General features: G+C 44.7%; 1 protein-coding gene across 2 annotated transcripts in view; it reads right to left on the bottom strand.

Moving 5' to 3' along the window:
• Positions 1–852: 852 nt before the first annotated feature.
• LOC109891099 (cadherin EGF LAG seven-pass G-type receptor 2-like) overlaps positions 853–11,446 on the bottom strand; it is a 91,280-nt gene continuing 80,686 nt past the window's right edge. The window contains exons 21-34 of one of the 2 annotated variants that reach the window (XM_020483403.2): positions 10,119–10,286; positions 9,851–9,974; positions 9,418–9,618; positions 8,925–9,099; positions 8,692–8,804; positions 8,462–8,544; positions 8,107–8,233; positions 7,905–8,015; positions 7,554–7,684; positions 7,215–7,303; positions 6,895–7,059; positions 6,138–6,380; positions 5,783–6,005; positions 853–2,830 (exon numbers count right to left, since the gene is read on the bottom strand). In XM_020483403.2, coding sequence (XP_020338992.1) covers positions 2,776–2,830; positions 5,783–6,005; positions 6,138–6,380; positions 6,895–7,059; positions 7,215–7,303; positions 7,554–7,684; positions 7,905–8,015; positions 8,107–8,233; positions 8,462–8,544; positions 8,692–8,804; positions 8,925–9,099; positions 9,418–9,618; positions 9,851–9,974; positions 10,119–10,286 — 2,008 coding nt within the window. In that variant the 3' untranslated portion in view covers positions 853–2,775. The remainder of the gene's footprint in view (positions 2,831–5,782; positions 6,006–6,137; positions 6,381–6,894; positions 7,060–7,214; positions 7,304–7,553; positions 7,685–7,904; positions 8,016–8,106; positions 8,234–8,461; positions 8,545–8,691; positions 8,805–8,924; positions 9,100–9,417; positions 9,619–9,850; positions 9,975–10,118; positions 10,287–11,446) is intronic. The other variant, XM_031825172.1, reaches the window with a different exon arrangement.

The raw sequence follows: 11,446 nt of genomic DNA, 5'->3' as shown, positions 1-11,446 counted from the left end.
CTGCAAAACCAGTGTAAGAGACCCCAACCTTATTCCTTCACCTCAGCTCAATGGTAGAAAGGGTAATGCTGGTCGTGAGAGTTGCTGATGACATTAATTGTGCATATCTTAATGTCCATGACCCTGAAAGCTGAATCATGCAACTCTCCTCTTCAGATTCCCCTCCCTATGGTGTGTATGATTGAGAAGGAGACCCTGCAGATTCTACAAAATATTGAGAATGGTAATCCCTGGTCAAAGTGTCCCTACACTTCAATTTATCTGAGCATATGAACTCTAAAAAGTCCTCTTCATCTCCTTACTTTCTCTGTGTTACTGTAGACTACAAGTACAAGTTGGGCGCCAGCCACCATCTGACAAAAGAGCTCCATGAGCGTATTGAGAGCCTGAAGTGCCAGGTATCCTCCAAGGTTAGGCACAGTGAGCCGGCCCCAGAGGGAGGAGTGCTGGCGACCCTGGTGGGGTGGGGCAGGGCACTGTCTGCTATGCTGGGTTGGCGCAGTGGAGCCTCAGCTACTAAAGATGGGAATGCTCTACCCTGCAAGGAGTGTCCCCTTGAAACAGACGACACAAAATAATAAAGACTTGAATTTCAACGACTAATCTGTGATTCTTCTTGAAGTTACAAGCATTTTGCTACACCGGCAATAACACCGGCATGTGACCAATACATTTTTATTTGAATTTTAGTTGTGTTTCGGTAGCAGTTCAGCACCAGAGGGCTCTAATGACTGGACTGTACTAAAGCTCAGCATTCTATTACAAACTGCTTGGCCTACATGTGTTATGTAATATTTTTAATAGGCTAAGGAGGCCATTTCCCCTGAAGGAATAAAAAACAATACCACTGTATTAAAAGCATGTCTGTTTTACTCATTGCATTTTGGAAAATTCCTTTAGAAAGCCATTTATCTTAGAAAAATACAAGTCATATCTACCCTGGATCACTAAAGCTTTGACATCAGTAACCTACTACAGGTCTTGGTTTTAAGCAGTTGATTGCTTGGAGCTCCAATTATGAACTGTTCGTACCAACCAGATAAGGAGTATGAGAGTAGCATATCTAGAGCTCTTCACAGTTGAGTCTCAACAAAGTGATTAATTAGGATCCCGATAATGTGGTAATGAAAATGAGAGAACTCTTTTGTAGGCCTGATATTCAATAACCCTTCAGCAAATGTTTTTTGTAAAAAAAAAGAGGAAAACATTTTCGAGAAACAATTGGCAATGCAGAAATTCCCTTGACTTGGCACATATTGTTGAGGTATTGTATCACGGAGAATGCTCTCAGATGTCCGTTCATTTCATTTTAGGGAGCACCAGTGCAAACACAATCCTCTCGGGAACTGTAGTGTTATTAAATCTTCCAATAAAACATGATTCTGATGAAGGCTGTGTTGGTGCTTGTGGAGTAATGTTAAATTAATGATAATACAGTTTAAAACACGTAAAAACAAGTAATATATAAGAGAAATAACAGGTTCTTTCCTACACATCAATAAATTGCCTGAACTGCTTTTCAATAGTTGGAATGTAGTGGTGTACGGTATATTTGAGCACTGACTGAGGTGTGTACAGTTTATGTAGTATGATTCAATATGTTGCATGAAGTATTAGTGTATGTCATTTTACAGACAACTCTGTACAGTAAAATTGGAATACATTTCAAAGAGTATTACAGTAAGTATTTGACAAAACAATGGGTCCTTCATATCTGATCTATAAAATACAAAGTCATTTAGTCACGGATTCAAATGAAGGCAAATATCCCTTGGACAAAAACGGGAGCATCTTCAATGTTCATACAAAAATTTGCTCCCAACACTTTACAAAAGTCCTTGTTATACAAATTCTTGACACGCGCACTCTTTTCCTCCAATGATGATGTAATAAAACAAAGGCGAAGTGGTGGAGAAAGGCAGGTGTTCTCCTTTTGGATGACAGCTGTCCGGTCACTGTTGCCTTGATTAAACATCCGTCAATAGTGAGAGAAACTGTTTACAGAGCGCGTCCAATACGGGGCATTGCAATACTGAGTGACCCAATGGCCTCACTGTCCACAACCCAGTTCTCCAGCCACACTTCCAACAGGAGTCCCTTTCCTCCAGTGCCTGAACTCAGCTGGGTGGAGCTGTCCCCGTCTCCTGTTCAGTCTGGAGACATGTTGGACTGACTGCTCAGGCTGGCAGCTTCCTGAGACTGGAGTGGAGAAGAGTGAGTCCTCTCTACACTGCAGCAAAACTCAAACTGGCCTCAGCCCTCAGTAGAACAAATAAATTCTCAAACAAAACAACAACTGTACAGGCGACCCTTTCTGAAATTACAAATTAGATAAGGAATTTCCCTGAACGTTTAAAATCTGACAGCTAAATGACACAACCAAAGGAGGACTTCATTTTTCCGTATCTCCGGAGTTTGAAACATAAAACGAAACATCTGCTCCAGTTGACTACCAGCACATCTGGTCAGGCAGTGTAAATTATTTTAAAAAGTACATTGCTTCAAGTATGTAAACAAACAATGATATATAATATTTTTTTAAAGAGGGAGACTCATTCCATCAGTGCTGTCAAGCCTGGGCCAGTGCAGAGACTCCTGAGGTTTGGCTCGGTCTCGTGCTCTCTCGCACACACACGCACCCTCTTAAAAAATGAGGGGGAAGAGAGAGGGTACTCCATGGATCTCCAGTTGAGGACAGTCCAACGCTCTGTGTCTCCTCACACATCAGCTCCTGTCACTCAGAGAAAAGTGTGCGTGGCGATGAGGGGCTGGGCTCTATGACCTGCAAAGACACACCCCTCCGTCAGCCTGCTCATATGGGTTACGGCGGCTGCTGGGAAAACAGGGCGATGGGAGGGGGGTGGTGTCGGTGACAAACACAACACAGGGAAAATAGAAGGAACAGGAAAAAAATGAATGAATTATTCACACACACACATGGGATTCTTATTTTGGTTGTAAGGGGTGAAAGATGGCTGTAAGGGCTGAAGGATGGCTGTAAGGGCTGAATGATCCATCGACATGAAGACAGTGATCCTGATTTCAAATGAGGATCAAGTGCTTCAGTGAATAAAATGAAAGAATAAGAATCGATGGTTTTTGGAGCGAGAGAGAGGACAGAGAAGGGTGGTTCGTAAGCTACAAGACTCAGCATTGTAGACACTCTTCATAATAAAATGATATTGCCTAACTATTTTTTTGACCTATAAATGAATAATATGTACCTATTGATTCTTGAAGAATAGAACTTAGAAATTCCTCAGGAGCTTAGTGTAACTGTCAGACCCCATCATATCAGCTTGTTTCATTCCAATGTTTGTAAACAAATGAAATGTTTTCAAACACTATATAGCATTAAAACATAGTTAAAACTATCATTTTGATATCATGGCTGATCAGTCCTTGCATCCATAGCTCTGTCTATGTATTGACATTTCTCTAGCCCCGTCCCTCAGCTCTGTCTATGTATTGACATTTCTCTAGCCCCGTCCCTCAGCTCTGTCTATGTATTGACATTTCTCTAGCCCCGTCCCTCAGCTCTGTCTATGTATTGACATTTCTCTAGCCCCGTCCCTCAGCTCTGTCTATGTATTGACATTTCTCTAGCCCCGTCCCTCAGCTCTGTCTATGTGTTGACATTTCTCTAGCCCCGTCCCTCAGCTCTGTCTATGTGTTGACATTTCTCTAGCCCCGTCCCTCAGCTCTGTCTATGTATTGACATTTCTCTAGCCCCGTCACTCAGCTCTGTCTGTGTTGACATTTCTCTAGCCCCGTCCCTCAGCTCTGTCTATGTATTCTCATTTCTCTAGCCCCGTCCCTCAGCTCTGTCTATGTGTTGACATTTCTCTAGCCCCGTCCCTCAGCTCTGTCTATGTGTTGACATTTCTCTAGCCCCGTCCCTCAGCTCTGTCTATGTGTTGACATTTCTCTAGCCCCGTCCCTCAGCTCTGCCTATGTGTTGACATTTCTCTAGCCCCGTCCCTCAGCTCTGTCTATGTGTTGACATTTCTCTAGCCCCGTCCCTCAGCTCTGTCTATGTGTTGACATTTCTCTAGCCCCGTCCCTCAGCTCTGTCTATGTGTTGACATTACTCTAGCCCCGTCCCTCAGCTCTGTCTATGTGTTGACATTACTCTAGCCCCGTCCCTCAGCTCTGTCTATGTGTTGACATTTCTCTAGCCCCGTCCCTCAGCTCTGCCTATGTGTTGACATTTCTCTAGCCCCGTCCCTCAGCTCTGCCTATGTGTTGACATTACTCTAGCCCCGTCCCTCAGCTCTGCCTATGTGTTGACATTACTCTAGCCCCGTCCCTCAGCTCTGCCTATGTGTTGACATTACTCTAGCCCCGTCCCTCAGCTCTGTCTATGTGTTGACATTTCTCTAGCCCCGTCCCTCAGCTCTGCCTATGTGTTGACATTTCTCTAGCCCCGTCCCTCAGCTCTGTCTATGTGTTGACATTTCTCTAGCCCCGTCCCTCAGCTCTGCCTATGTGTTGACATTTCTCTAGCCCCGTCCCTCAGCTCTGTCTATGTGTTGACATTTCTCTAGCCCCGTCCCTCAGCTCTGCCTATGTGTTGACATTACTCTAGCCCCGTCCCTCAGCTCTGTCTATGTGTTGACATTACTCTAGCCCCGTCCCTCAGCTCTGCCTATGTGTTGACATTACTCTAGCCCCGTCCCTCAGCTCTGTCTATGTGTTGACATTTCTCTAGCCCCGTCCCTCAGCTCTGCCTATGTGTTGACATTTCTCTAGCCCCGTCCCTCAGCTCTGTCTATGTGTTGACATTTCTCTAGCCCCGTCCCTCAGCTCTGTCTATGTGTTGACATTTCTCTAGCCCCGTCCCTCAGCTCTGTCTATGTATTGACATTTCTCTAGCCCCGTCCCTCAGCTCTGTCTATGTGTTGACATTTCTCTAGCCCCGTCCCTCAGCTCTGTCTATGTGTTGACATTACTCTAGCCCCGTCCCTCAGCTCTGTCTATGTGTTGACATTACTCTAGCCCCGTCCCTCAGCTCTGTCTATGTGTTGACATTACTCTAGCCCCGTCCCTCAGCTCTGTAACGAAATAGGCTCTGGGAGGACGCTTTGTTATTGTTTCAACTGCTGATTCCCGCTTTAAAGCCGCTTGTATAATGGTAGCAATCAAAGCTAAAAAAAAGTGTTAATATATAATCTAACTTGTTGAAATCAGCTTTTACTAAGTCCCTCTGTTTATGGAACAGTATTTTGTTCCCAATAATCAAATCAAATTTTATTTGTCACATACACATGGTTAGCAGACGTTAATGCGAGTGTAGCGAAATGCTTGCAATAGAATAAAATCCCCTGATCACGGAAGTTGCTTGACATTATTGGTGTCTGAGCTCATTGATGAGAATGTGACGGTGCTGTATGTTTTGGACTATTGACAAGCCAGCATGCTAACATCACCAGTACATAGAGGACAGAGGACTACACACAATGGTGATGGGGGGGGGGGGGGGGGTGCTCAAGATACATTCAGTGGGACATCAATTCTCACACATCAACCTGGCAGACTGTTCAACAGAAAATGTTACATACTGTATCCAGCAACATATAAAACAACATTTAAATACATAAGTACTGAGAAATCTCTTAACTTCCATCTAGAGCTGTTGCTTTGATTCTATGACATTGTGTTGTACTGTACATGTTGCTGTGTTTGTGATCTGCTCTGGGTTGAGTTCAGACAGAGCGGTGTATTCTGCGTATTATGCTTGAACCTGCTTTGTGTTTGGTGCTCTGTGTTGGATGACACTCACTCTGATCCTGACGAGTCACCGTCTACTGTTCCCGCCTTGATGCTCATGCCGACACCATTCAGCTGATCTGGTAGGCTGGGTTTGGCCCGGCCCCCTCGGCTCTCACTGGAGGAGGAGCCCTGAGAGGAGGCGTGGCCCGGAGCGTTCTTTGACAGCTCGTTATGGATGCGGTTGATACCATTTCTCTCTGCGATGGGGGAGAGCTGCTTCTTCTTCAGGATTCCTGAATTTGAAGACACATCCTCTCAAACAATTCCAAAGTTCTGGAAAGCCCACCCCTACAGAGATATACAGTTGAACTAACAACATGTGGAGGAATGTTGCAGCAGTATGGATGTTTAGTTTTGTTGCTAACCTTTCTGTGGGTGTGCATTGAGGTTGGGCAGACTGGGAAGTAGCAGCATCAAGTTATCCTTCCCATAGCTACCTGCCTTGTCCCCTGGCCTTTCGCTTGGCATGCCTCGGGTGTCCCGCGTCTGGCCCAGCTCAGTGTTGGCCAGAGACTCTGTCTTCAGCCTGTCTGCTCCCCCGAGGCCCTCACTGTTGCTGGCTGTCATCATATACTCCACTGGCCAGTACAGCTTACTCAGGTTGTTATCTGGGGAAAATGTAAATGCTTGATGCATGTAAATGCTTAAATTCTTGATGCATTAAATGATGGTGTAAGCTATGGTCAAATTCATAACATTCATGTATTGCTCAGAGGTGGATTTATTTACACCTGGACAATTGTCTATTGAAGGTCTGGTCAGTGTGTGCTGTTTGGGTGTGGTGAACTGTTAAAACAGAAGTGTGGGAGCAGTATTATCAAGAAGGTCTGAGGTCACACAGTGGATGGGGCTGTGGTGACAAACCGGGCGCGTTCCTCTGCCAAAGCGTTGCTGACTCATGCCAAATCTTACAACGCCTAGATAGGTATTTTACAAATCAGCTAACCACATCATACATTATAGCAACCTGGTGCCCAACAGCAACCATTGGTTGATGCATGCAACATCTGAGCAGGGGAACACAACCACCATGTTGGTGTGGTCTACTGAGAGTGAGGCATTGAAGGTATAAGGTCATATAGAGTGTGGATGACTGGGTTGATTATAGGTGTGAGGTCATACCGTGAGGGTGTGGTCTCTTGGACACGTTGGAGGCCATGCTTTCCCAGCATTCCTCTGGTGGGTAGGGCTCCTCCTCCTCCTCGCTGTCAGAGGAGTGTGTGGAGGCGTATGAGCCGCTCTGGTCGTCCTCCAGAGACAGGTCACTGTCAGAGTCCGAGTTGGGATCTGTTGTTGCACACACACGTTAAGATGATGACCAATGAGAATTGCACAGATATATATTTTGTATACATATATTAACCATATGAAATAACCCTCTGTATGCCTCTCTGCTAAAGGCAGTCACAGTGATCCTAATGACATTAGAATGGGAGACCTACTATCTAACTGCTCTTTAGATTCATGGAAGAGTGAGCCGTGTTCATTCAGAGCGATGTGTGCTTGGCTGTTATTCAGGCCACCATCATCCCTGAAAAACACAACAGGACTTGTAACAGGACATAAACGTACAAACACAAAGCCCTCATCTCCTCAATCAAAGTTACTATGTGTATCTGAAAGGGCTGTTCTACTTGTATTACTGTACATAATAGACCATCATAAAATATACATTTTCAATTCATTTGTAAAGTAAACTTTTTTCTAATACACAATGATGCAGGAGGCCCTGAACAGCTTGTGTCCATGGGGTCTGTTATGTCCCTCTGGGCTTGCCGTACCTAAGGACAAAAGGGACGTAGCTCTGCTGGCTCTTGCCACTCGGCAGGGTGCCGTTCAGAGACACACTGGAGTCTCCAAACGGCAGGTGGTACAGTCTGCCATCCATGTAGCTGGTAGTACAGTTATATGACTGGAGGAGGAGGAGAGGGACATGGTATAAGTTAATAAGCAGTAAGTCATCACACCAAATTCTGTTTTATTTGTTTGATGCTTTAGTTCATTGTCCTTGGTAACACAAGGCCAAACCTAAAGGTATGATATGGAGGCCTACAGCTGTACATAGCTGTACTAGTTCCTGTTCTACTAAGGCCTTGGATGACTGGTGTCCCTGTATAGTGGGAGAGACTCACAGAGGGCTTGGACTTGATCATGTGATCTGGGCGCTTGCGGCTGCAGCAGTAGCGCATGGCTTTCCTGGCATCCTTGTTGAAGACGATGCGGAAGAAGAAGATGAAGGGACCCTGGATGGACAGACCAAAGGAAGAGGAGGTCAAAGAAACCAATGGAGCAAGTTACCGATTCCTGGTATAAGTCAGAGAAGAAAGTGTTTACCTGGAGACAGTTGAATCCAGCAAACAAGTAGTGGAAGATGATCATGTCACTGTTGACTGAGAGTACAGCTAACAGACATGTTACAGTGACCAGGAGGAGAACCCCACACGCAGTCCTCAGCCCAGAGCTACACACACACACACACACACACGTTAAATGAGGACACCACAAAGGTTACATTGAGATAAGTACATTTTCAGAGTTTAGTGAATTGGCAGCTTCACTCTCAACTCTCTCCGTTGTCCCTAAAGTGCAGTAGTCATGTTTCCTCGGGGTACAACAGCATGCCTGTGTTAATGACAGAATGAGTGTAGTTTCCCTATTGTTTTTATTCAGGCAGCGGCAGGACACTCACACAGGGGGCTCTTTCTTCTCAAAGCTGTGGTGTCTAATGGAGCAGGATGCTCTGGAGGCCAGGATGTACAGGAAGATGTTCATCTGGAAAACACAAACAATGTATTAATGCACCATCATTTACATAATAAGCTACTAATATTGAACGCAAGCTACACAAAGATTACACACCAACCACCATATCATATGAGTGTAATATAATACACTGTATTAGAGGTGGAGTGTACTCACAAACACCACCATGGCGATGGGCCCTGCCAAGCTCCAGATCAGAGTGTCATACATGGACAGCCAGCAGAAGTCTGGGTTCCCATAACCCTCTGGGTCCAGTCCGACCGCCAGGCCTGGACAACACAACAAACAAACAAACCACTAGTAACTACCAGTAACTATAAAATAACTACAGTCTAACTGGATATATTATGAGTTGGCATTGTGTGTCTGTGTGTGTGTATTATTCAGACCTGTGATAAAGGCCGGCACGCCCCAGCCGATCATGTAGTAAAAGCGCATGGGTCCGTAGTTGATGTCTCGTATTTCGCTCAGCATGCGGTAGACATGCAGGCCCTCCAGGAAGAGCCAGGAGAAGGTGCACAGGTAGAAGAAATGCAGCAAGATGGCAATGATTGTGCACATGAACTAAACACACACACAGACACACACACACACAGACACACACACACACACAGACACACACACACACAGACACACACACACACAGACAGAGAGAGAGAGAGCATATAATACTGGATATGACAGGCCTCAAAATGGGCTGAATGCTTTGCTTATTTTTTCCTTTGATTTGAATCAGATCCATATGTCAGACACCTATTCCAAATACAAATGAGAGGAAAGGTAGGATATTGAAAGTGAAGTGCTGAACAGAGGTAGAGAGGGACACGAGGTCAAATACAGTATTAAAGGTAGATAGAGAATAACTTTGTTCCAGTAGTTTACCGGGTTGTCTGGCAGGTTAATGCCCAGGATGAAGAGGAGTTCGGAGATGAAGAGGGCAGTGGCTCCATTGTTGATGATACTGGTTTTGTTGCAGTGCATGGCCCGCAGGCAGAGGAGGAAGAGGGTGGTGAGAAAGAGGAAGACCAGGGTCACACCCACCGTACTCCACGTCACCAGCTTCACGGGCAGGATCTCACCGTTCTGAAAAGATAAGGGGAAGTTTAAATAGAGCTTTTTCTGGTCATTATAGTGAACAAGACCACTTTTGGGTGTGGCCTGTGGTGCATTGAGGTATCTATGTGAAGTTTATGTGAAGTTTACAATGTGAAGTCTATATGGAGTAGTTTTGTAGTGTTGTATGCAATGTTAGGTCTGAAAGTATGAGGGGAATGTTGTGTGGTGTTTTTGTGATACATCGTGTAGCCCCTCTCACCTCTCTCCTGGAGACATCCATGAGGACAGCGAAGCTGGTCATGTGGTAACACTGGCAGCTGATGTGAGTGTTGTTCCTGAACACCATCTCACAGCCTTTAGCTGACCAGCCTCCGTTCCCCGCTCTGACAAACACAATAAACAGTCAAACAATGCAATGGTGGATTCATTGGTTTCAACCTAATCCTTTATAGAGCCTTTCTAAAAACCATTGTTTCTACAGCTCAAAGTTCAAATAGCTAATGTGTGTGTGTGTGTGCGCAACTCACAGTATGGAGTGGTTCCAGAAGACACAGATGGGTTTGGAGCGGTCCTCAGCGGTGACCATGCGGAACTGCACAGTGATTGGTTTGTCCAGGGTGTGCTGCAGAAGCTCCTCGTTGTCATGGACCGTGATGCTGACCACAGGGGTGTTGATGACAGGACGCTTGGGCACCCTAGTGGACGTCACACAAAACCATCATTAAATAATACTTTAGCATAGAAGACAGCAACCTATACTTTACCATCTTCTCTTCCTCCCTTAACCCCTACACACACACACACACACACACACACACACACACACACACACACACACACACACACACACACACACACACACACACACACACACTTGAAGTCGGAAGTTTACATACATTTAAACTCAGTTTACATGACATTTAATCCTCGTAAAGTACGTCCTGTCCTTGCAGAAACAGCTCCTCAGCTCCTGTTTGAATCATAACACTCAAAGATTCCTCAAACAAAAAATCTGTCTCACTTTCCCGATCAATCTCTTCTATAAACTGGTGCAAATCTGTATACTTAGACTTAGACTTCGCTTTTCCTGATTTATTCGCCATGATGTCTTCAATGAAATCGTTGAAAAAACACTTTCCAAAATACCACTTTCCAAAACATTGCTGTGCGTAACAAGCGTGACTGCAACTACTCTGATGGTCAAGATGAGAATGGAGTTCGTTACGCGTGCGTTTACAAACAAGGGATGGTGGTCCAACCCATAACCATCACATACTGGCGTTTACCTCAGCTCGTTGGCTATCTACCCAGCTAGATTTCAAGAAGATCAGTGGTCATTGGGCAGAAATACAGTCAATCAACGAAGCTTCGCTAAAATTATTGGTGCGCAATGAAGTCATTGCTCGTTGTCTTCAAATCAGTTCACTTCGGTCAATACTCCCCGCAAAAAAAAAACAATCAAGTTTGGCTGTGTTGCAAACATCCAGAGGAATGCACTGAAACCAACCATGACTAGATAACGATTGTTTACTATGTGTAATTACGTCGAATGCGAGATGGAATTCACGGCACAAACAGGTTAACCAAATGTTTCGATTTAGGCTATAAAAATGGATTTTATCAAAGAAAACCGCACTTCATTTGATCAATGGGACCCTCACGAAGAGAAATAAGAGCAAGATATCAGAATGTAAGTCATAATTTTACCTTCAGATGTGAATGTTTAAAAACTGTTATGGCGGAAAATGTTTTTTTGTTGTTGATTGCTCTTCTCAAACAAAAGCATGGGATTTGTTCTCTGTAATAGCTATTTTTCGGAAAACATAGTTTGATTACCAAGATTCTAATCTTTTGA

This window comes from Oncorhynchus kisutch, linkage group LG5 (assembly GCF_002021735.2).
Source record: "Oncorhynchus kisutch isolate 150728-3 linkage group LG5, Okis_V2, whole genome shotgun sequence".
Classification (NCBI taxonomy): domain Eukaryota; kingdom Metazoa; phylum Chordata; class Actinopteri; order Salmoniformes; family Salmonidae; genus Oncorhynchus; species Oncorhynchus kisutch.
This window is presented reverse-complemented; position numbering and strand designations above follow the sequence as displayed.